Source organism: Felis catus, chromosome B2, assembly GCF_018350175.1.
Source record: "Felis catus isolate Fca126 chromosome B2, F.catus_Fca126_mat1.0, whole genome shotgun sequence".
Classification (NCBI taxonomy): domain Eukaryota; kingdom Metazoa; phylum Chordata; class Mammalia; order Carnivora; family Felidae; genus Felis; species Felis catus.
In genome coordinates this window covers 41101062-41123936 of record NC_058372.1, presented here as the reverse complement: position 1 = coordinate 41123936, position 22875 = coordinate 41101062, and the positions used below count along the sequence as shown (strand labels likewise).

At 52.1% G+C, this 22875-nt stretch overlaps 2 protein-coding genes and 1 long non-coding RNA gene across 20 annotated transcripts in view; 1 reads left to right on the top strand and 2 right to left on the bottom strand.

Annotated features, from left to right (window-relative positions):
- Positions 1-9933, bottom strand: part of CUL9 (cullin 9) — a 36949-nt gene extending 27016 nt beyond the window's left edge. For 9 of the 18 annotated variants that reach the window (XM_019830615.3, XM_019830616.2, XM_019830614.3 and 6 more), the window contains exons 1-9: positions 8909-9768; positions 7507-8110; positions 6788-6942; positions 5962-6471; positions 5343-5478; positions 5001-5194; positions 4328-4733; positions 3723-3915; positions 636-843 (exon numbers count right to left, since the gene is read on the bottom strand). In XM_019830615.3, coding sequence (XP_019686174.1) covers positions 636-843; positions 3723-3915; positions 4328-4733; positions 5001-5194; positions 5343-5478; positions 5962-6471; positions 6788-6942; positions 7507-8110; positions 8909-8986 — 2484 coding nt within the window. In that variant the 5' untranslated portion in view covers positions 8987-9768. The other 9 variants (XM_019830608.3, XM_019830610.3, XM_019830611.3 and 6 more) reach the window with 4 other exon arrangements.
- A 548-nt stretch (positions 9934-10481) lies between these two features.
- Positions 10482-20288, bottom strand: SRF (serum response factor). The gene is made up of 7 exons (XM_006931762.4): positions 19499-20288; positions 17588-17854; positions 15526-15787; positions 14844-14963; positions 13635-13826; positions 13154-13230; positions 10482-12923 (listed from the first exon to the last, which is right to left on the bottom strand). Exons 1-7 carry the CDS (start codon positions 20021-20023, stop codon positions 12828-12830), a joined length of 1539 nt encoding a protein of 512 aa, XP_006931824.3. The 5' UTR covers positions 20024-20288; the 3' UTR covers positions 10482-12827.
- LOC123385372 lies at positions 16861-18614 on the top strand. Its single transcript, XR_006597787.1, has 2 exons — positions 16861-17121; positions 18430-18614. It is a non-coding gene; the product is annotated as an uncharacterized LOC123385372 (long non-coding RNA).
- Positions 20289-22875: the final 2587 nt, after the last annotated feature.

The window sequence follows — 22875 nt, the reverse complement described above, 5'->3', positions numbered from 1 at the left end:
TCTCAGAACTGATCTGGATGAGGCCTACCTGCCCCCCTCAAGGACTCCAAGCTATACAGAGCACACCCTGTCCACACCTCCTACCAGCCAGCACTTGTGTCTGGAGTAGTCAGGAAGCTAATTCTTCTATAAGCTCCCTTGGATGAGGGCCCCCCTTCCTCTGGGCCCAGGTGGCAAGGCACCCACTTCTGGTGAGGGGGTATGTTCTGTGTAAGGGTACCACTCAGATCAAAGGGTAAAAAATCATTTTGTCACAAGCAGAAAATTAGTCTCCAACCAGATATCTAACTGTAACTAAAAAGATATGGGAAACTGAACAAACCTAAAAACTCAATTCCAGACCTTCTTTCCATACCTCTTCCTCCTTCCACATTCCCCCACTTAGTGAATGACCTCCTCATCCCCTCTGCTGCTCCATTTTAAACCTGGGAGTCATTCTTAAAAACATTCTCCCTTTCTTCCGACACACATTCAATCGCAAAGGCTGTTCCGCTAGAACCTTCAACCCACCTGCATCTTTCCATCCTAATGTCTCCTCCCTGGTCTAAATCACCACAGTACCTCCTCAAGATCAGCGGTCCCCCGGCCTGCCCCTCCTGCCCATCACTCTCTCCCACCAGGCCCAGTCCACTCACCGCCAGCCCTGCCTGCTGCACCAGGACGGAAGTCTTATATTCTTGCATGCAAACCAGCACAGCGTAGATGCCACCCTCCCTGGCAAAGAGTGGGCGCCACTCATGCTTGGTCATGAGCAGGTAGAGGAGGCGCAGGGCCAGCACCACCACCATCTTCTCTCCCACCTGGTTGGTCAGCAGCTCCACCAGCGTCTTCACTAGCTTCTCTCTTAGAGAGAAGAGACATTGGAGTTCCCCATCCCAAAAGTCACACCTGACTCCCTGTCCAACCCTCTCCACCAAGATCCATCACCCCCACCATTATCCAAGCTGCTCTTGCCTTAGTTCCACTCTTCCCTCCCTCTCCTCTGCAGGCTAACTGCCTCTGGCTCCTCACCTCATGAAGGAGGCAGTAGAGCAAAATGGTTACCAACTCTGGCTCACCTTTTCTTTTTTTTTTTTTGTTGGGAGAGAAAGAAAGAGAGAGAAAACGTCTGTGCATACATGCACGTGTCAAACACAAGTAGGAGAAGGACACAGGGAGAGGGAGGGAGAATTGTAAGCGGGCTCCATGCCCAGTATGGAGCCCAAAGTGGAGCTCAACCTCACAACCATGGGATCATGACTGGAATAAAAATCAAGAGTTGGACACTTAACAGACTAAGCCACCCAGCCAGCCCTGGTTTACCTTTTCAAATAAATCTATAAATTCAATGTAATTCTAATCACAATGTTTGAAAGGTTTTTTACAAAACACATGGCAGGTAGATTTGGGCATAAGATGAGAAAATATGCAAGAATAGTCAAGAAATGTTTAGAAAGAAATAATGGTAGGCTTGTCTGCTAGTTAACAAAAGATAAATTTATAAAAATTAAAATTCTGGAAATGACGCAGGATAGATACAGATCGCTAGGTAAGGGTGGCATCCCAGCCAATGAGAAGAGCAAGGACCATGTGACACATGAGGTGGAGACACCTGAAACAATTACAGCTGGGGTTCTGCCTCACTCCATCAGCATAAATAAACTGCAAACAGATTTTAAAGTAAATGTAAAAAACAAAACCATAGCTATCCTTAGAAAATAAAGACAAATACTTTTTATAATCTTGAAATAGGACAGACTCACTCAAAACCTAGAAGCCATTAAAAAGTTTAAAAGTATTCTAGAGGCACCTGAGAGGCTCAGTCGGTTAAACATCCGACTTTAGCACAGGTCATGATCTCGCGGTTTGTGAGTTCAGGCCCTGCACTGGGCTCTGTGCTGACAGCTCGGAGCCTGGGGCCTGCTTTGGATTCTGTGACTCCCTCTCTCTCTGCCCCTCCCCCCATTTGTGCTCTGTCTCTGTGTCTCAAAAAAATAAACATTTAAAATATTAAAATATTAAAATATTCTAACGCAGGGGTGACTGACTGGCTTGGTCAGTAGAATAGGTGACTCTTGATCTCAGGGTCATGAGTTCGAGCCCCATGTTGGACGTAGAGCCTACTTAAAGGTTAATTAATTCTAACATAAAATTCTAAAACTTCAGCACAATGAAAGACACTGTCCACAAAGTTAAGAGATAAGCAATATGAGTTAGAGAGAGAGTCCTATGGAAATGCTAATTTGAAGGAAAGGAAGAAGTGCTCCAGAGTTCCTAGATCACATTGAGTGTCACAAGAAAAAAAACTGGATGTATTTCTTCCCCACAGGGACAGAGATGTATGTTGAGGAGGTGGCCTGGGAAAGTTCTGCCTTTATTTGTCTTCTCTCATGAACTTTTTGATGACTACAACATGAGTCAAATATGCTTTAAATATAAATCCCCTTGTGTAGCCAGGACTTATTATAAACAAGTTAATACAACATGGGCAATATATATGAATGGATACAGGAATATAAGTAAGGATGTTTACCAAAATGTTAACAGTGACTCTCTCTGCAAAAGGTCTTCAGATGATTTTTATCTTCATAACCGTCTAATTCTTTTTTTACAGTGGGCATATATTATTTTACACCCAGAAAATAGTTAACATGATTTTGAAAAATAACCAGCAAAATATGTGAAACATAAATAACCAATTCATATCCAGAGTGCCTACAAATCAGTAAGAAAAAAATGAAGACCCAATAAGAAAATGGGCCAAGGATAAGAACAAATTTATAGAAGAAACACAATGAATGTGGGCAAATGTGCTTAACTTCACTAGAACTAAGAAATGAAAACAAAGACACCAATCGTTTAAAATTCTGCCAATCTGATAGATTTAAAAAATAATAGTATCCAGTGTTGGCAGCTGTGAGGAAAATGAACCCATCAGAACACTGTACTTGAACTTGGATATAATCACATGCAGAATCCTGTGTATCAGAGAAAATAATGAGGCAGCTCTATGTGGACTGGCATGTAGAGCTTTCTTAGACACACTGAGTGTGTAGGAGTGTGCAGGGAAAGCACAGAAACGTATAGTACGATTACAATTATTTACACACAAACTCAGAAGATGTTCTATTTCGAAACACACTAACAAATGTAAATCTATGGAAGGTCTGAAGAATCCACAGCAGACTGGCAACAGTGGTGAAGAAGGAATTAGTCTTTTCCTTCTATGTTCTATTACATCCTTCAGGTCTTTCAAAATGAGAATGTATTTGTGTATTATTTGTATAATTAAGTAGTGATTTAAAAAATACCTTTGAAAATAGAAAGAAAACAGGAAGGGATAAAAAAGAAAAGAAAAGAACTCAATCTCTAGGGCCAACAGGACCTACATTTGAATCCTGGCTGTGCTATCTATCAAACTCTGTGCAAACTCTTAAATGCTCTAAGGTTCAGTTTCCTCACCCATACAATGCCATAAGCATAGTATCAACTCTTCCTCAGGAATGAAGAAAGAGAAGGATTTAATGAGAAAATGCATGTAGAGCCTGACACAGAGTAAGTGCTCCAAGAATATTATGATATTCCATTATATTATTGCATCCTCCTGCTCAACTACGCCCTCAGGCTGACCCTTCTTTCAGTCCCAGCCTTTCAAATTCCTGATATAGCTCCTTCCCTCTCTACCACCATCCTCCCCCAATGGCAGCTTAAACCAAAACCCCTTCCTTCCCCACCATTCTAACCTCAGGGATCTGTCAGGACGGACCAGAGGGTGGTCCCGCTCAGTGGCCTCCTCCACAGCCTGAGAGAGGGCATAGAGGCCTGAGAGCTGCAGGTCTGTGTCCAAGCTGGATATCTGCACGGTGGCCACGACTGCTGCCACATGCTGATCCAGGGAGCTGCGTGGACCAGGACCCCGCAAGCCTCTAGCCATTTCTGAAATTGGTGAGGGAAAGGTAGTGGCTTAAAAAAATTGAGGATGCTCCAAGTTGGAAGTGTTTAAAGGTCAAACCCAGTTACCCTACTGACATTTTAATACATTATTCATTACTGTAGCTTGCATTCTGAACTTTTCCAATTCTGCACCAGGGATTTAATAGCCAAATGCAGAAGATGAAGATATTCCAGAAAACAGACCCTCCTTTTCCAGGGATACTGAAGATAGGGAGCAGTGATTGGTTACACACATTCAAGGTCAAAGGAAGGAAGATGGATGAATGCTTCCAAAGCATTTTCCCATGCAACAGCAATCTTCCTCCACAGCTTTCCTCTACCCTAACTACTTCTGTGGGGACTGCCCAGGACTTGTTCCAACTTCTTCACCCTCCCTTCCCAGCACCTGACTCACCACTGGCTGCCTCCTTCATCTCAGGGGGAAGAACCATCCCCTCAGTCACCAGAAGTTGGTTAAACAGCTGTGAATCACTCTGTGCCATGGGGGGCTCAGTTTTTCCCTTGGCAGTGTCTGCATCTGCCTTTGGGGGCTCAGCTTTTGCTTTGGGAGACTCAGTCTCTTCTTCTGAGAAGCTGACCTCCAACTTGGACTCCTCTTCTGGATTTGGAGAACATGAGTGACTTTGCGAAGAAGACGAGATGCTCAGTTCATCAGGCAGCAGTGCATACTTGGTGTAGATTTGGGAGTTGAGCAAGTCACTGAGGGTACTGCCCTCAAACCGATTACTGAGCACCTGCAGCAGACCCTCAGCCATCTCTACGGGCACGGAGATTTCCCCCAAGGCCTTTTCACCCAGGGTCTGTCAACAGAAGGAGGTATGCATTTCAGGCACGGGCAGACGCAAAGGTCCGAGGGGACAGTAATAGACAGGGTGGCCGCCTCCCGCCATGACTTGCACACTTCTACATACCAGACCTCACGGGATTTGTCTCCTTCCCCAGCAGGCCCCCTCATACTCTCTCATCTCTAGCTCCAGCCTCCCCCTAAGCACTCCCTTATCTAGAACTCCCTTAGAGAATCTCACCTCCAAATCCACTACAAACCAAGTATCTCAGGCCTAAGATACCTCATCCAGGTTCTCCCGAAGATTCTGGAGAATTGGCTGCTGCTCACATACATCCAGCTTCTTGATGAAGAAGAGCAGCTCCCACCACTCAGCCTGAGTCAGGTATCCCAATCGCTCATTCTTCGGAGGCTCAGGCTGGAGGTATGGCAAAGAGTAGAGCCCCTCCACAGGTTTCCAGTCCCAGGAGGGAAGTGCTGAGGATATAGGCACAGGGGTGTCGTCATCCAACAGGAACAGAGTGCATTTCTGAATCTCTGGGGCAGCTCCTAGTCAGGAGTAGCTTTGTCCCAGTCCTACTCCTCTGCTCAAAGACATGCTGTCCATGTGCCCTCTAAGGCTCACCTGTGCCCAGCAGAGGAGCCCCTGCCCCCTTCTCCACAGCTCCTGAAGCCGCATCTTCAGCAGCTTCCTCAGGGCCCAAGATCTCCAGCATGTGCCAGTGCACCCAGTAGGTGCGGCCCGTTGATTGCCAGAAGACCTGGTATGGAGGGAAGAAGAAAGAAGGACGAATTGGCCTCTGACCCCTGGGCGGTGCAGGCTTGAGAGGATAAGGCTGGGCACACAGTCCTCAGATGCACACCTGACTAAGCTTCAGAAAGCCTCCGTATGGCAAAAGACTCCACTCTCCAAAGGGTGGGCCCTGCCTCTCATCTCCTCCTGACCTTGATGGCCTCTGCTCTGACACTCCCTCCCAGCCAACTCCATGGGTGGGGGCTAGAGGGTGTCTATATATATCAGCTGTGTTTCCCGGGTGTGAGTCTGCTTGGCCTCATAGCCCACCCACTCCCACTAGATTTTCTCAGCCCTCCAAATTTTCCCAACCCCCTTTAACCATTCTAATCCCCTTGGGGGTTTTCTCCATGGGTGGCCTGCCAGAGAGCCCCCTACTTGGAAGCCCCGCCTATACCTTTCCACCTAGATCCCCAACAGTGTCCCACACATGACCTCTGCCCTTGCTCACCTGCACAGGGGGCACGCCATTGTTGCTTTGCCGGAACTCGCCCTCGTCCCCAGCGCTGACCTCCTCGTAGTCATCCAGCATGCGAACTCGCATCCCAGCCTGCAGCGTCTCTCGCACGTACTCACCATAGCCACAGCGACTTGAGAATTCAGAGCGCTGACGGAAGGCCCGTTCTTGCTTTCTAGGGGTGGCAACCATGGCAGGGAGCAAAAGACTAGGGCCTGAAACGCAGGGCTGAAATATGGACCGCGTTGGCCGCGGTGATGACGTGCTCTGTTCGCTGAGGTTCCGGGCCCAGCCCATGCTCCGCACCAGCTCTGAGATGAGGCTGCCCACAGCCATACTGAACTCCAGCTCCCGCTGCCCCCGGCTTTTCTCCTGGCTGAACTCCCTTGGGGACAGGGAGCCTCGGTCTCCAGCCCCTGGCTCTGGACTGTTATTCAGCTGATCCAGCAGGGAGGTGACACACAGGTAACGTTTCACCAGGGAGAAGAGCAGCTTTCCTGGGATCTGTAGGACACAGTCCGTGGTGTAGGTGCATCTTTTCCCAGCTTCAGTCCCTCTCCTTTCCCCACAATATCATGTTCTACAGAAAAATGTAAATGCCTTATCCCCACACTTGTAGGTCTAAAACCGTGATTTATATAACACACAAGGAGTTCCTGGGGTCTAATCTCAGAAATTCTGAGTGGGGAGGCAAGCTCGAACCTTCATTTTAACAAGCTCCCCAAGTGGCTCTGGTGCGGACGCATAATCCCGAACCACATTTTCAGAAGTGACGTCCTAGGCCTTGTACACAGCATTTCCCCCATAGCTGCCAGAGTACCTGAGGCAGATGAATGCCCTCAAAGGCCATGCAGTGTTCCTCAGAGGATGTGGTCTCTGCAAACAGCTCCAGCAAAGTATAGCGGCTGTCAAAATCCATGTGCTGCTCGATGCCATCTTGCTGGCTCAGTGACAGAAGGACGTGAGCCCGACTCCCTGTAATCCATACCCAGTCTGTATCTTCTCAATCCCCAATATTTCCCCTGCCTTTCCTAAACTATCTATCTCCTACCCCAGGGGCTTTCAAACTTCTTTGCAACTGAGACTCTCCCAGGAAGGTATACACATTTTACTTGGTAACCTGATATAAATACACATACGTACAACTGAAGCATCTATTTAATGCTATATAACTTATCTTGCCAAGTGCTACCTACTAGTTATTCTATATTACAAAGTCTTGGTTGTAACCCACCAAACTGATTTCACAATCAACAAATTTCAACCCACCACTTAAAAATATAAACCTACCCTAGTCTCTGCCACTGCACTGAGAATGGACAGATAAGCCAGGTACTATTATTTTTTCCTATTTATATACCTGTAATAGTTTATTAATTTATTCTCCTTTTTTTTTTTTTTTTTTTGCATTGAATTGGTATTCAGCAATTCAAGAACCAGGAATTCTTACAGAGTTGGGCAATCCCTCCTCTTTCTGTTTTTACTCCTCCTGGCCCCCATTTCTCCAGTACTTTCCTTCTTCCCCTGACTGTCTCTTACCAGCATCGTGGGCTGCCAGAGCCTGCAGCATCTTGCCAGCACTCCGACGGATCTGAGGCTCAGGGTTGCATAACATGTGCATAAGCAGGTCCAGGGCTCCTGTCTCCCTGAAGACCCCAGTGAGGGGCCCAATGCTGGCATAGGCACTGAGCACATGGATGGTGTGGAGCACAGCAGCTGTGAGGCTCGAGGTGCCACCTTCTGCCAGCTGCCTGGCAGCCCTGCGCACCAGTGCCCGCACATCAGCCTCCATCTCTCCCATTGCTGTGTCATCCAGACCTCCGGGATCGCAGGAAAAGCTTCCTGAACCCCCAGCTTGTTCATGCTGAGGTCCCTTAGATAGAGCCCGCTCACCTAACAGCATGGGGCAGTTGGCGTAGACTTCGGGGGTTGACAGCCACATGAGGATGTGCTCTGTCCTACCCTCTTCCACACCCACTCTGCCCACTTCCCCACACTTCAGAACACTCCATCGGATGAGGTATTCAGGATGCCCATCATGCCCAGGCCGCTGTCGAATAAGCTCTTCAGGATATGCCTGCAGCTGGGGCCCCAAGGGCACCATGACGTCCCCAGCGCGCCGTTCCCCCACCATCCTGACCTCCTGGGACACAGAAGGAGAAAGATAAAGGTAATGAGGGCAAAGGAAAAGACTACACCGACGGGGTGGAACCTTGAGACATAGATTGGGTGCAGGGTGGAAGTTACAGGCCAAATAGAAAAAGCCAAGCATAGGATGAAATATATAACGTGAACATACTTTGGGATTTATAAGGAAGGAGAATGCAGTGGAAACAACAACAGGATGAAACGAAGGGGTTTAAGAGATGGAAGAGGTTACAAGAGAGGATAAGAAGAAAAGGGTAACAAAAAGAATGACAGTTAAGCAGGACAGTCTGAGCAGAAGAGCAGTATGGCTGAGGGCTACAGATCAAGACTTAGAAGGATAACATGGGTGGGCAGACAGGACAGCAGCATGGGAGACAGTGGGGCAGAACAAATGTGGATAGTCAGGATGCAGGAGGGGTAGGAGAGGGAGTAAAAAATGACAGCATAAAGCTGGAATGTGGATATAAACGAGTGGGCCATAGCAGATAGAGAAAACAGACAACGGAGGCTGGGCAGTGGGCACCCACATCCAGATGACTGGATGGGAAAGTGCATCAGAGTATTGTGAGCAGGAGAGGGGCTGAAGGGGCCAGATTATATTATAGGAAAAAAGACCAGGACCCACCTGGCACTTAAGCTGTATGTAGGGTGAGGTTCATAAATATGGAGATGGTGATCATGGAGTTGAAGGGTAGGAAATAAGGTCAGGAGATGATGAAGATATTAGAGACGCAATATGGTACAGAGGAGAGTCACATTAAGAGGGACTTCGAATTCTGGCTCTTTCACTTACTCTGTGATTATTTTTTGGACAAGTTGCTTCATCCCTGAACCTCAGTTCCCTTCTCTTCAACATGGTAACAGTATTCATACCCACCCCATGAAGCTGTGGTAAAAACTAAATGAGATCATGTATGTAAAGCACCTAGAGCAGCCGCTAGCACATCGTGAGAGCTCAGTAAACACAATCTAATATTCTTAGCTGGAGAAGGGAGGGGCAGTCCTCAGATAAGTTTAGTCATTAAGCCAAAAGATGATAAATGGGAGTGGGAAGACAACTAAGCTGGTGATCAGGAAAAGGTATGTGTGATATAAAGCAGAATGGGGACAGTGGGGAGTGGTAAGAGTAGGAATGGGGGGGGGGGGCGGGGATAGAAGACGACAGAAGAAAAGCGTGAAGAAGAGGGGAAACATGGGATGTGGACCTCAGTGGGGGCAGGGGTCCTAGTAGTGTGGCGGGGGTCGGGGTGGAGTTGGGGGGACAAGGCAGGGAAGTGACTTAGCGATGGACAACCGATGAGCAGGGTGAAGTAAAACAACCGATGGGCTAAAGTGGGGGGTAGAAGCAGAACTATCATGGGCCTAGAACAGAAGCTGTAAACTGAGGTGTGGGGGTGAGGTCTGGATCTGGGGATGAGACAGCAGGTAGACGCGTGTAGGAAGGTCAGGCCCAAGCTTGCAGACCATGGGGTGGCGGAGGCCACTAGGGCAGCGGAACGGCTTTAGGAGGCGGGGTGAGGATGGGGGGGCGCGGTCCGAGGAGGCTGACAGGACCGAGAGAATCTCAGAGAGCAAGACCTGGCTCCCGTCGTCAACCCCACGGAGACCGCGTCTGGGAGCGGGAAGGGAACGCGGCAGGGACTGGGTCGCCTCAGGACCCTCCTCTCACCTCCCACCGCCCGGCTTGGCCCTCGCTGGGAGCCAGCGGCCGGTCCCGCCGTCCTGGCCCCGCCTCTTCAGCAGCTCCCTTCCGGGTCACACCGCGAGGGAGGGCCCGGCCCGGCTTCTACGGGTCCCCCAGCGGCCCACAGGCGAGCGTGGCGGAAGGGCGCGCGAGTGGAGCATGCGTAGTGGCCGCGCCGCTGCGTTGGGGGCGCGCTGCAGTCAGAGGCGGCGCTCGCTGTCGCGTTGCTCCCCGTTGCGGTTGTACGCAGCGCTTTCCCTCCCATCACCTCGGAAGCAGCATTGGCATACAGTGGGTCGGCTTCCCCATCCACCAGAAACCTACACCTTCAGCCCGGAGCTGTCCTTTGAGTTTTCACGAGGTCACGTGGCCATGAGTTTCCCAAACCCAAACTCCTTAAGCAGTGGTTTGGCTTGGTTGAGTCACTTTACCTATAAATTAATGTGGCTCATCTGTGTGTTGGCCTAAACACCTAACAAAACCATGCACAAAGATAAAGGCTCCAGCTCCCCGAAATGTTCCTTAGATTAAGCCGCAGGGTTATACAGCCCAAAGCACCCCTTAGCTTCGCCCTTGTTCTCATCAAGCAGCCAGGCTTGCATCTCAGAGCAACGTTTAGAGTTTGATTCCTTTTCATTCTCCCCTCCCTCCCTACACGGAGAAACGGAGGCAAAGACCCCACTGTCTGTGCACAAAAATGATACATTTATTGAAAGAGTATTTTTTTAATACAAAAGAAAGCTCTGTACATAGGACTGTGACCATGTCCACTATTCCTGGGTCAGCATCCCAGGGGAAGTAGAAACCACTTACATACACACTCCAGATTCATACACACACACACGCACACACACACACTCAGGCACACACACTTGCACACACATGCACACGCGCACGCACATACACGCACTCCAGAGCCACCAAGGAAGGGAAACACCAAGGGTTGCTGCACATATAAATGCCACCTCATCCCTGACGCACACATGTTCTCCCAAGGCCACGCTCACACAACACACATTATAAGCACTTTGCCTGATTCACTCACTGGGTCTGTCTTTCGTGAGAAGGAGAGGAGGAATTCATCAGTCTCCTTCCCTGGGTGGGGGAGTGGGGAGTGAGTGAATGATCGTGGAGTGAAACAAGAGCAGAGAAAGGGGGCTGGGCAGTTACAGACCTGAGTCCCAAGCTCCCCCACTCTCTGGCCCCTGATTTGCCATGCCCCAGCCTTGTAAGCCACCCATAAACCCCAGCTATCTCCAGGAGAAAGCCCAGAATGGTGACTTCCATCTTGGTACCCCAAACTGGGGCAAGACAGCAATGGGGGTTAGAGGTTACAGGGGTTCTCAAACATGTCGGCAAATCATCCCCTTGATAACTAGGCTGTGCACAAAAACTTCCCCCACCCCTTCACCTAATCACAGAAGCAGGATTGTTCTTCCTGAAGGCAGTCACAGGGGTTAATAAAACTCCACCCCAACTGCTGCCCTGTTCTGAAAAAAAGCTCCCTTTCTGGATATAGGGGTTGAAGGTAGGCTCTGACACAGGGTAAAAGACCCTCCCCCTATGCTGGCCCATCCTCAAGGTCTACCCCGTAGCGGGCAGAGTGGGGTAGGGCACGGCCCCTGTACAAATTACATAAATACTGAGGTTACACTTAGAAAAATAAAGTCATTTTCTTCAAGGCTTTTTGTCTTAATTTAAAAAAGTTACAGTAGCTGCTCACTCCCTGGGAGAGCTGCCCATTTCTGGCTCCCCTATCTCTATACTCAGCCCAAGAGCTGCTCCCGTTTCTTCTGCCCCCCATTCCTGCCTCTCACCCCCTCCCAGACCCCACCCTGCTCACTGCAACTTGGGCCCCAGGCAGCTGCAGGCCTGGGGGAGCGCAAGGCTGCAATGCCCATGTGTGTGGCACAAATGAAGTCAGTTGCCTCTACCTGACACCCTCCCACCCCCGCCCCCACATTTGGTCTCCCTCTTCCCTCTCCCTTGCAACAGCCCTAAAGGGCAAAAAGAGACCCAGGGCTGTGGGTCACCCTCCCCACCCCGTTGGGGCATGGCCTGAGGGCCCCTCCCCCGGTTTTCTCCTGGAAACAACCCAGGACCGGGCAATCCCAGAATCTCCCCTACACACTGGTGGGCCCCGAGCTCATGGGGTGGCTCTGTCCCCAGAGGCCCAGCCAGTTCCGGGGAGCCCCAGGGCTCCCCAGGGAAGGGGAGCTTGGGGAGGGAGGGGGACGAGAAAAACGCCATAAAAAAAAGTTTAAATATTTTAAAAATATATATTTATAGATTTGTTTTCACTTCGTCTCCTCAAATAAAAAGTTCAAAATCAACTTTAAGTAAAGCAGCTGGGAGGAGAGGGGGGGAAGACAGGGTGAGAGGGAACACTGGTGGTTCCCTCCAACCCGGGAGTCCCTGGAGTCCCAAGGGGATTGGCAAGGCAGGGCAGGGCAGATGGCCCCAGAAACCTGCTCTGTGCACAGGCCCAGTTCTCAGGAGCTGCAGAGACAACGGGGCGGCAGCGTGAGGGAAGAAGCCCCATCTCCCCAGGTGGCTCCCTGAGGGGCAGGGGTAGGGCTCTTTTTGTCCAGCCTGTGACAGACACAGGGCTGACACAGAGTCAGCGAGGCTGGGAGAGGACCCCAACTGCTTCCTCAGGGGGAACACGGTGCCTAGTCCCACAGAGGCCTGTGTGTGGGAAGGTGGGGCACGGTCCCATTGGATAAGCTAATACTCATGGCAAACATGGAGCCAAGCTGGCAAGGGGAGTCTGAGGAGGGAGGACAGCCCCACCATCAACAGAAAATGGGAGGTGGAGCTAGGAGGGGAGGGTGAGGGAGGACGGGGTGGAGGGCAGGCTGGCCCATTTCTTTGGCTGGAGTGAGAGGGCTCAGTCCCGTGGCTGCCCACTCCTCCTCCCTGCCTCCCTCCTGCGGCCCGTCAACGTGTGTGTAAAGAAAACGTGAAAAGGCAACAATAAATAAGTGGTGCCATCCCTTGGGCCATCTGTCCAGGGCGGCAGGGCGGATCAGTCACTCTTGGTGCTGTGGGCGGCGTCCAGGTTCACCACCTGTAACTCGGTGAGGTTGCTGCTGCTCCCAGCCTGCTGCCCTATCACAGCCATCTGGAGGGAAAAGGATGTGTAAGGAAGAGGGACCAGCCAGGGGAAGCTCCCACTGCTTGCCTGCCTGTCCACCACAGGCCTGACCAGGAAAACAGGCCTCCTGACTAGGGATCTTGGCTTTGACCAATAGGTAAATTGAATCCCCAAGGTCAAGATAAAGAAATGGCTGGCTGGCTGGCTGGCTGGCTGGCTGGCTGGCTGGCATGGGGTGAAGGGTGCCCCCCACCTACCTGGTGAAGCTGAACTGCAGAAACAGGGATCTGCACTGTCCCAGATGGTGCCGTCAGGAACACCTGGGGGACACCACCTGCAGTGGGAAACCACAAAAGATACTCAAATCGCCTGCTCAAGTGAAACTTCCAGATTATTGGAGAAGTGATGATAAATGCACAAGTGACCCGGTAAGCCTCAGACGTACGTGCCCAAAGGTGAGTGTCCAAATGTGTCCGTGTCCATGTGTGCATGTAGGTATGCGTTTTCAAGTGTGCACATGTAGCCTAGTGAACAGCTATGGGTGTCAAAATATATGTGCAAGCATCCGTGTGTGTGTGTGTGTGTGTGTGTGTGTGTGTGTGTAGGTATATGTGTGGACATCCTAGTTTGTGTATGTGAATGTGTACATCTAGGTGTATATGTGGGGGACCATTTGAGTATGTGGGTATATAAGGGAGGAAATGGTCCTCCTTTTCTCAGCCCCACCCCACAACTCACCTTGTTCCTGGACCTGGCTGTGGGACACCTGCATGGTGGATGGCGCCTGGGAGAAGGCATTGAGCACGGTGAGGCTGCCATCAGCCAAGCCCGAGGTGGGTGCATACATCACCGCATGGGGACTAGGGTACATCATGTGGCCGCCCACAGTTGTGGGCACGGATGACGTCATGATGGTGGCGGGCAATGTCACTGGCAAACACAGACACACATCTGTGAGGTTGGCACTGGCCCCCATCCCACTCCCAGGAATTCCAGGACTCCAGAGCCCTCATGCCACTTCCCAGGTCAGAAGTGGGAGAAGACTCATTCCTCTGCTCCCTTTCATCAACTAGGAAAAGCCTTATTTTTTTCTTGAACACAAGAGCACCAACCTTTAATTGTATCCTATCACATTGTACCATTCAGTTGTCTATCTGCTGAATTCTTTGTTCCAAGACCCTAAGGCCCTGGGAAAAACAAAGATTACAATGACTGACTCACTCTAAGGAAACTCACATACTCCCTTTTCAGGGGGTTCCATTATCCCATTTTTATTTGTTCTCACTTCTCCCTCTTTCTAAACGTGTGGCTAACAAACTCATCTTTTAAACATCAAACGTTAACGTGCATAAGGTCACCTGGGATCTTGTTAAAAAGCAGATTCTAATTCAGTAGGTTTGGGGTAAGACTTAAGAGTCTGCATTTCTATCAAGCTCCCAGATGATGCTAGGCTTCTGTCCATAGACCACACCTTGTGTAACAAGACTGTCACTAACAAGAACCTAAAATTAATTTTATTTTGAAAGTGTCTCATCATTTCTGAAATGACTAGAGACACCAAGAGGAATTACAGCTACTCAGAACCTAGGATACCCTCCCACAAGGAAACTGCTTTATAAATCTTTCCTGATAATTAAGCAAACATGTGTCTTTGGGCAAGTAACTTCTTTCTGGGCCTCCAGCTTCTCATCTGAATGAAGAGAAGCGTGGCCTCAATGCTCCCTAATTTCTTCCTGGAATCCATAGCCCTACCACAGGGCAGGATTCCAAACCCAGCCATCCTCACCTGACTTTCCCATAAGGATTAGAATAAGGGTTAAGCCAAATGCCTCCATCTCCACATTAAGAAATTCTCAGACCTTAGTTATAGGAGGGATATTGCTGGGCACTTTGCTGCTAGGCCTCATGAATGAGGCAGGGCAGGGAGGTGAGAGTTTTGAGCTATACCTGTCCCGCTGGAGGAGGTCTGCGTGAGGTCTGTGCTGCTGTCGCGAGAAGGAGACGCTTGCTGTGGGGCCTGGTGCACCTGAATGGCCTGCACTGGGACCTGCTGGGCCACTGCCCCACCTATGAGACACAGAGACTTACTCATGTTCTGTCCTACCCATCCACCACCTGCACCAAGCACCCACAAACAACCCTAGGCCCAGGGTCTGGCACACTGCTCCCCAACTCCCATAGCTATCTTTCCTGGGAGCTAAAGAGGCCCTTTGTGTCCTGAATCTTGTCTCCATGGGTTTCTGCCCTCTGCTCATGCCCTTCCCTCTTCCTCCCACCCCAGGCCTTGCCTCTGCCTCCTTGGTTGACATAGGAGCTAGCACTGAACCATCAAGGACATGACCTATCCTCCACTCAAGGTAGGGAAGTGGTGGAATGTCTATGGTCCCTGTGGCAGTGGGGGACACAGGGCTGGGCTAGCTAGACAAGGCCAGAGAGTATGGTTGAAACTTATTGACAAGGATAATAGGGGTCCCAGTGGGGAAGGGTGTGCCTACCAGTGGGACATAAGAGGCTTCTCTCAGGCTCTGGCCCCTGCCCACCCTCCTTCTAGCAGGGAAAGAGGTTCTCCTTGTGCCAGCCCTAAACCCACTCTTGGCACGCTCAGTTTGCCCCTTGTGACTTGACTCACCGGGCATGAGGGTGAAGCTGGTAGGCAGCTGCATGAGGCCTCCGGAGGAGACAGGGCCACTGCCTGTACTCTTCAGCACAGTCCCGTTGGCACTGCTGACAGCGCTGGGGCTGACGCTAGCAGACACTGGTGCCAGGTAGTTCGTGATGGGGAAGGAGGGGCCGCTGCTGACTTGCATGGTGGTAGAGGTGCTGGGTGCTGTTTGGATGGTGGAGGTGGTACCCGGCAGGTTGGTGACTGTGAACGCGGGTTTCGGTGTGTCCTACACCCAGAGGAAAGATGCAGCAGTGAGCTTCTACCGGACCCTGCCCCTGCAGAGGCTTTGTGTGGCGTGACACAACCCAGACTGGAACCAGTGAACTTGGGTTCAAACCCCAGCTCTGCCATTTACCTGCTATGTGACCCCTGGGCAAGTTACTGAGCTGCTGAACTTCAGTTTCCTGTCTGTAAAAGGAGAAGACCTACCCCCATAGGTGTTGTGAAGATTAATAGGTTAACACACATAAAGTTCCTGACACCTAAAAAGAGCAGTAAGTATTTGCTGCTCTGCTGATGATACCATCCCAATTCCCTGAATTCTCTGCCCCAGTGGACTGTGGTAAATCACATCGGCTGGGGGACCAGGACACAGGGGTCTATTCCCGGCTCCGGCAGTGATCATCTATGTGACCCTGGGGAAATCACTTCCTCTTTCCGAGCCTCAGTTCTCCTCTTCTGTAAACATGAGGGGGCTGGGCTACTATGTCCTTTAAAAAATCTTTCCAGCTCTGATTTGCCAGGCTTCTGAGATAGGGACAAGAGTTTTTCAGGGAATTTAGGGTTTCAGAGAGATCTTGGGTGTTTGGCAATTAAGCACTCATGCCAAATACTTAACGATTTAAACTATCAATGGAATTTTTTAAATACATAATGTATTATTATTTTTATGTTTATTTATTTTGAGAGAACACGTGTGCACATGGGGGAAGGGCAGAGAGAGAGAATCCCAAGCAGGCTGTCAGCCCGAAGCCTGAGGCAGAGCTTTATCTCACTAACCAGGAGATCGTGACCTGGGCTGAAATTAAGAGTCCGATGCTCAACCGACTGAGCCCCTATTAAATAGGCGCTCCTATTAAACTACCAAAGGAATTTATTCCTCCAACAAAGTTCCCTGGGAATAAATGAGCCCTACTGCTTCAAGAGTTTGCAATTACAGATGATATGCCAGTAAGAGGGGGTATCCCGGAGCACTGACCCTCCCCTCAGCGAGCCTTTGTTCTTAGAAGGGGAAGGAGGAAGCCACAAACTGAGAACCAAGCCCAGAGAACTGAGGGGGTTCAAACACAGGGGGTGGGTCAGTGCGGGATGTTTGCTAGGCAGCTGAGCTCGAAGCCTCTGATTGGCGAAGGCGTTGCTAAGGCAAACAGTGCCGCTTCCTCCGATTGGCCAGTTAGTGAAGGGCCACCCGGAAGGTGGGGCTCCCCAGAGGAGCAATGGAGGAAGCCCCGCCCCCTCTCCTTACCGGGAAGAGGAAGGGGGAGGCGTAACTAGGGCCAGCATCCCTAGCAGCAGCGAATACACTCCCTAAACGTGCCCAGGCCCGGACATCCTGAAGAGGTAGGCGGTTGGCTAGTAAGGTAGTCTCCAGCCCAGTCAACGAGCCCGCCTGTCGACAGTGCTGGGTTCCCAGGACCCTGGAGCCCACGAGTGCTTCCTTCCTACTCCCTGGCAACTCAGCCTGCTGCGAGGGCAGGGCTAAGCTACGCCCCCGCCCCCAGCAGGGAGACAGCTGGCGGGAGGAATGCAAGGGCCCTGCCAGGCGGGCGGGCTGCAGGCGGGAGGCCGGCCTGGAGCCGGAGCCGGCCTTATAAGGGCACGGAGGCCGCCCGCTTATCTAGGGGGCCGGCCTCCTGTCAGGATGGCGAGGATGGACACCTGTCCCCTAGGATGAGGGGCACTAACCCGGCTCCATCCCACCTCGGTGGGCACCTATCCTGAGTGAGGGAGAGACGGGGACCCCCTCCCCTCTCTGCCGGTGAAGTCCCTCCCCTTCCTTCCCCTCAGATAGGCGACCCAAACACACCTTGGTCTCCCCACTGCTGTCGGACTCCGACACCTGGTAGGTGAGGTCTGTCTCTTCAAAGCCCGTGGCACTCATTCTCTGGTCTGTGGTGGGGTCTGAACGGGGTGGAGAGTCTGGCGAGTTGAGGCAGGTCTGAATCAGTGCCTTGCCAGTCTCACTGGTGATCATTGGCTGCAGTTTGCGGGTGGCAAAGGTATACACATGGCCTGTTTCACTGGCCACCAGCAACAGCACCTGTGTCCCTGTCAGCGTGGACAGCTCATAGGCCTGGGGGTAGGGGGGAGGAGATGGGTAGGTCAGCCAAACTATTTCTCTCTACCTTCCTTGGGAAGTAGGGAAGAAAAGAAATACACAGTGATCTCAACCCCCTGTCTGCCCCCCTCCGCCCCCCAGGGACCTTCCTCTCCAGCGACTGGGGCAGGGAAAGGGTCTATCAAGATATCTGGAAGTGAGCTGGAGAGCAGAAGAACTACCATGCTCCTCCTTTGAGGAGCAGCCACTGACCTGCAGATACCTCAGGCACAGTCACAGCCCCCTAGTGACAGAATATATAACCTCAGGGCACTTGGGGTGGCAGGGGTCAGGCAGCTGCTCCTGACTACAGCTTAGTGCCAAGAGCCTCATGGAGAGAGGGCTCTCACCCACTCTTCACTGTCACAGGAACCAAACTGAAGTTGCTATCACACTGTAAGTCGCATTAGGGATAAGGGGCCACGCCAAGTAAGTTCTAAGCTGTCCCATGTTTCTTCCCAGAAACCACACAAGCCCTAACCTGTTGCCATTTGTCCTTCTGCCCTATAATACTGTGCTACCCCCTTTTTTCTTTCTTTGTCTTGATGCAGTAGCATCTGGAATGATGCGAGAGGAGACGGGGGCTAGATTAGCAGCTACCACCCTTCCATGAGCCCAGGAAGGAAACCAAGGGTGGCCCCATGAATGGTATCCTTACTCTCCCAAAAGTTCCACAACCCACCTTGGAAGCAGCTCTGGTTTCTATAGGGGACAGAAATAAACACTATCCAATGTCCCCAGGGTTCTAGCTTGTTTCCCAGTTCACCTGCTTCCATCCCTTCCCATATCTTCTACACCTCAAGACGGCTCCTTTCCTCATCCCTATTGACTGGATTGCTGGCTGGAAGAGGAAGAATTTCTAGGTACCTCTGCAAACCTCCCTGCCTTCCCCCAAACTCCATGCACAGATTCTCCCTAGGGCTGGAAACACCACTTGTCCCAAAGGCAGATGGTTCTGAAGTCTGTCCTGCAGGGAGTGTGCAGGTTTCCAGTGGATGCAAAGGAAGACACATGGCCATCGCTCGACTCAGTCCCTGCTGCTCAGGGCAGCATCAGTTCTCCTGCTTTGCTCCCTTACCTGGGGCTCTTAAGCCCCATTGGGTCATCATACCTGTCAGTCCTTCCAGCCAGCACTACTCTCGTGGTGCCCACCTTCTTCCCACACATGCTGGCTCATTGTTGTTACAGAGCTTCAGCCTCTTCACCTCCATACCTTCCCTTGGCCCCCTGCTTTTCCAGCACCCTCCCCCGAACACCAGAAGGCACTGGATCTAGTGACCCCCGCGTCTCATTAACCACCTTCCAAGCAGCCTCCAAGCTTCCCACAACCACTCTTCACCCCTTCACTCCGCAAGGGCCCCGTTCCTCTCTCGCGCCCGTCACTCCCACCTCGGCGCCTTTCCCCTCTTCTCTGGACGTTCGCGGCATCTCCCCTCTCCCCACATTTCCTTAGCGCCCCTCCCCTCTCGCCCTCCTGGGGTAACAGCTATACCCTCCCACACAGCTCCTGCAGACTCGCCGCCTCTCACCTCCGCCTCGGCTCTGCCTTCCTCCCGGGCTCCCCCTGCGCGTCCCCACCCTCCGTGTCCCCTGTGGCCGGCCAGCCTCCCGGCCCGGTACCTTCTTCATGATGCCCGTCTTCCTCTTGCTGAAGGTCGTGTAGCGCCGCAGTTTGTTGTCGATGAACTCCATCTTGATCTTCACGCGGCCCCGAGTCTTCTTACCCGGCTTGGCCCCGCTCACCGCGCCGCTCACCGGCCCATAGCCCCCGGTGGCCGCCGCCGCCGCCTCGGGCCCACCGACCACCACGCCGAGCTCCATCTCGCTCAGGCTCCGCTTCAGGCCGCGCCGCTCCGCGCCCAGCTCCTCCTCCTCACCCGACTCCGAGTCGCCCTCGCTGCCGCTGTAGAGGGCCCCCGCGGTGGGCGCCGGGGTGGTTGTCGCTGCTGCTGCAGCCTCCCTCTCGAGGCGGCCCGGCCCGAGCCCCGCGCCGTTCCCGGGAACCCGGCCCCCGTTAGCCCCGCGAGTCCCGCCGCCGCCGCCGCCGCCACCTCCCGGCCGCCCCGTCGGGGTCCGGTTCAGGCTGCCCCCCAGGGCCGAGCCCCGGCCCAGCGCCGCCGCGGCCCCAGCTTGGCTCGGTAACATGGCGCTCAATGCAGGAGGGCGGACGGGCAGTCAGCGAGGAATCGGAGCCGCCGCCGCCGCCGCCATCGGCTTCCCGGCTCAACCCGGCACTCCCGCTGCTGCTAGAGCCTCTATCGCTGCCGCCGCCGCCGCCGCTGCGAACCCGGGGCCCCTGCACGCCCGGGCCGACCTGGGCCCTCACTTTCCTGCCCCTGTGGCCCGGGTTGCCCCAGGCCGCTCGGAGCGCCCCCTGTCCGTATGCTAGGGCGGCGCGCCCGGCGGCCGTCAGCGTCCCCCGGGGGGCAGGGGCTGCTGGCCGCGGCCGAGACGGCGGGTGGAGGGGGCCGGGACCACGCGCTGGCGGCGGAGGGATCCCCCGACCCTTCCCCCCATATAAAGAGATACAATGTTTCCTTTTATGGCGAGGCCGCTCCTTATATGGTGAGCCCCTGCGCCCCCGCCGCATTGGTCCGTGGTTCCGGCACCTCCGCTCCCCATTGGCCCACAGGGAGCGCTTATTTGCATAGACATACCGAACTCGCTGCTGTCATCCCGCGTCAGACGGCGACTCCGAAAGGGGAGGAGCCGACGCCTCTTAAAGGAACAGGAGAGGAGGTACGACTCCGCCCCCCTGACCGGAGAATGGTGGAGAGAATTGGGAGGAACCTGCTGAGGGGAAGCCTGGGAGTGGACCGGAGTTCAGTCCCGCGGAGAAATGCGAGCAGCACTAGCAACCCGGCATTAGAAGGGCTGGAAGCAAACACTGGGGTAGTTCCTGAGTGGATTGTGCGTGTTGCAGTAAATGATATAATGCAGCCCAAATTCCAAGGGAGTGCAGGGATAGGAGCACTTCCCCACGCCTTCCTAAGGGAGGCAAAATTTACTGGCTGAGCCGAGGAGGCTTGGGTCCCTGGCGTCCAGACTTGTCGCTTCCCCGCCGCTCCAACCCTTCCCCTCCCCCCGACTTCCTTTCCCTTTCCCTCTCTTTTCCAGGCAACGACACTTTCCCACCAGGCCGGCTCCCCGGTCCTCATTCATCATCCTCTATACTGGAGGGATCTTTGGCAGACATACATCTGGAAAAGACCGGGGGGAGACAGTCGGCCTCCCCGTCCCCGAAGGGGGCAGGGAGACGAGATGAAGATCAGTGAAGACTTCCAGCTGCGGACTGGGCTGGGGGAGGGGGTTGTCCCGGGGATAAAGCCCACCCTACCGCCAGTGCAAAGGCCTGGGAAAAAGTAGAGCCAGACAGAAAGTTTCAGCAAATAAGCCAGCCAGCCAGCATGCGCTCGCGCGCGCACACACGCGCGCGCGCACACACACACACACACACACACACACACACACACACACACACCCTTACCCTTCTATGGAAAGCCCATGAAGGGGTGGGCGGTTAGAACTGAAGCGCTGCAAAGCCCAGGTTCAGGGTTTGGGTCTGGATCTCAGCTCCAAGGCCGTGAAAATACCTTGCTTGGGCTTTGCAGTTACAGAAATTACTCAAATCTGGAATCAGCCCCTTTCTAGCCTGCGCCTGGAAATAAGGGTTCGACCTCTCCAAACTCCATCATATTCCTCATTATTGGTACCCATCCGCTGAGGTTCTTAATGCAAATTACATGAGATAAAGGCTAAAGCATAGAGTAAGTGGTCAGTTAATAGGAGCTCCTGGGGTAATCGATTCTTCCCTGGAATAAACATCGGGTTGTTTTGAAGGGGATGGGAGAGTGATATTTCCTTTCCTTAAAAATTTTTGTGAAGACTAAATAAAGTGGTTGGTTTTGTTTGACCCATTAGTGGTAGTGGTAATGAAATGAATTTAGTGTACTGCAACCAGCATTTAAAATAATAAATGAGTACCACAAAAAGCAAGGGCAAATATTTTTGCATGAAACTTTTGTTTGCATTATTGTTAGGTTGAACCATGTAAAATTGCCATTTTATAGATCAAGAGGGTAGCATATTGTCGATTTCATATGGCTCAATATGTGTGTGTACTTGGTGATGATGTCAATTGCATTTCTTACTGTGAGTCACAGTCCAAAGACTGAGAATAGTGAAACAAAGTATGTTCAAGTGATTTGTGAGACCTAATTGTGTGTGCGTATACACACACTCATCAAACCCCTAACTACAGGAAGGAATTAAGAGCTCCTACTCTTCCCCATTTCCCAATAGTTTCAAAGAGGTTTTTTTTTCCCCCTAATTTACTCTACATAACAGGTAGTTTAACATATGGAATGTGTTAGCTCAAGAGGAAGAACAGGTCAAATACATAAATAGGTTCCAGAAGAGCTTTAGGGGCCACTAACGGTGCTTGGGCCTGTGATTTGCCTGAGCAGTACAGTCATAGAACCACAGCCCCGGGCTTTCATTCTTGCCTGACTTCTAAAGACTTTTGTGTTTGAGACCCCTAGTTTAGACACACGCATGGTTGATAACCCTTAGCAGTGGCACTCCAGAGGACAACTACTGTCTGCCACATCCATGGGGTATGGTGTGGAATGAGCACAGTTCTTAGCTTCCCTTCAAATAGATTGACCTCTCCCACTTCACCCAATCCCTGGGCCATTGCACACCAGCATTAGTGCCCCAGCTCCTTTGCCTGATTGGGATGGCTTCATTTTACATGAAAATCTGGATTCTCTCAATTAGAATTTTTAGCAACTCCTAGTCTATGCACCCGCAAGAGCACTATAGTCCGGAGCTGAATTGAGTGGTGGCCACAGCAGAGGCTTCTGCTGTCAGGCTCACTATAGACTCCACACAGCTCACTGAGCTCAGATAAGTGCCCCGCCTGGCCTCTCTGGAATGTGAGTTTGGTGCTTCTCTGATAAGGCCTGTATCACAGTAACCCCTTGGAATATGGGCGC

Coding starts and splice junctions, on each gene's coding strand:
- SRF (XM_006931762.4), bottom strand. CDS start 20,023: ATGTTACCGAGCCAAGCTGGGGCCGCGGCGGCGCTGGGCCGGGGCTCG. Junction 14,964..15,525: donor CAGCTTCACCCTCATGCCCG/GTGAGTCAAGTC, acceptor TGTGTCTCATAG/GTGGGGCAGTGGCCCAGCAG. Junction 13,827..14,843: donor GACCTCCTCCAGCGGGACAG/GTATAGCTCAAA, acceptor TGTGTTTGCCAG/TGACATTGCCCGCCACCATC.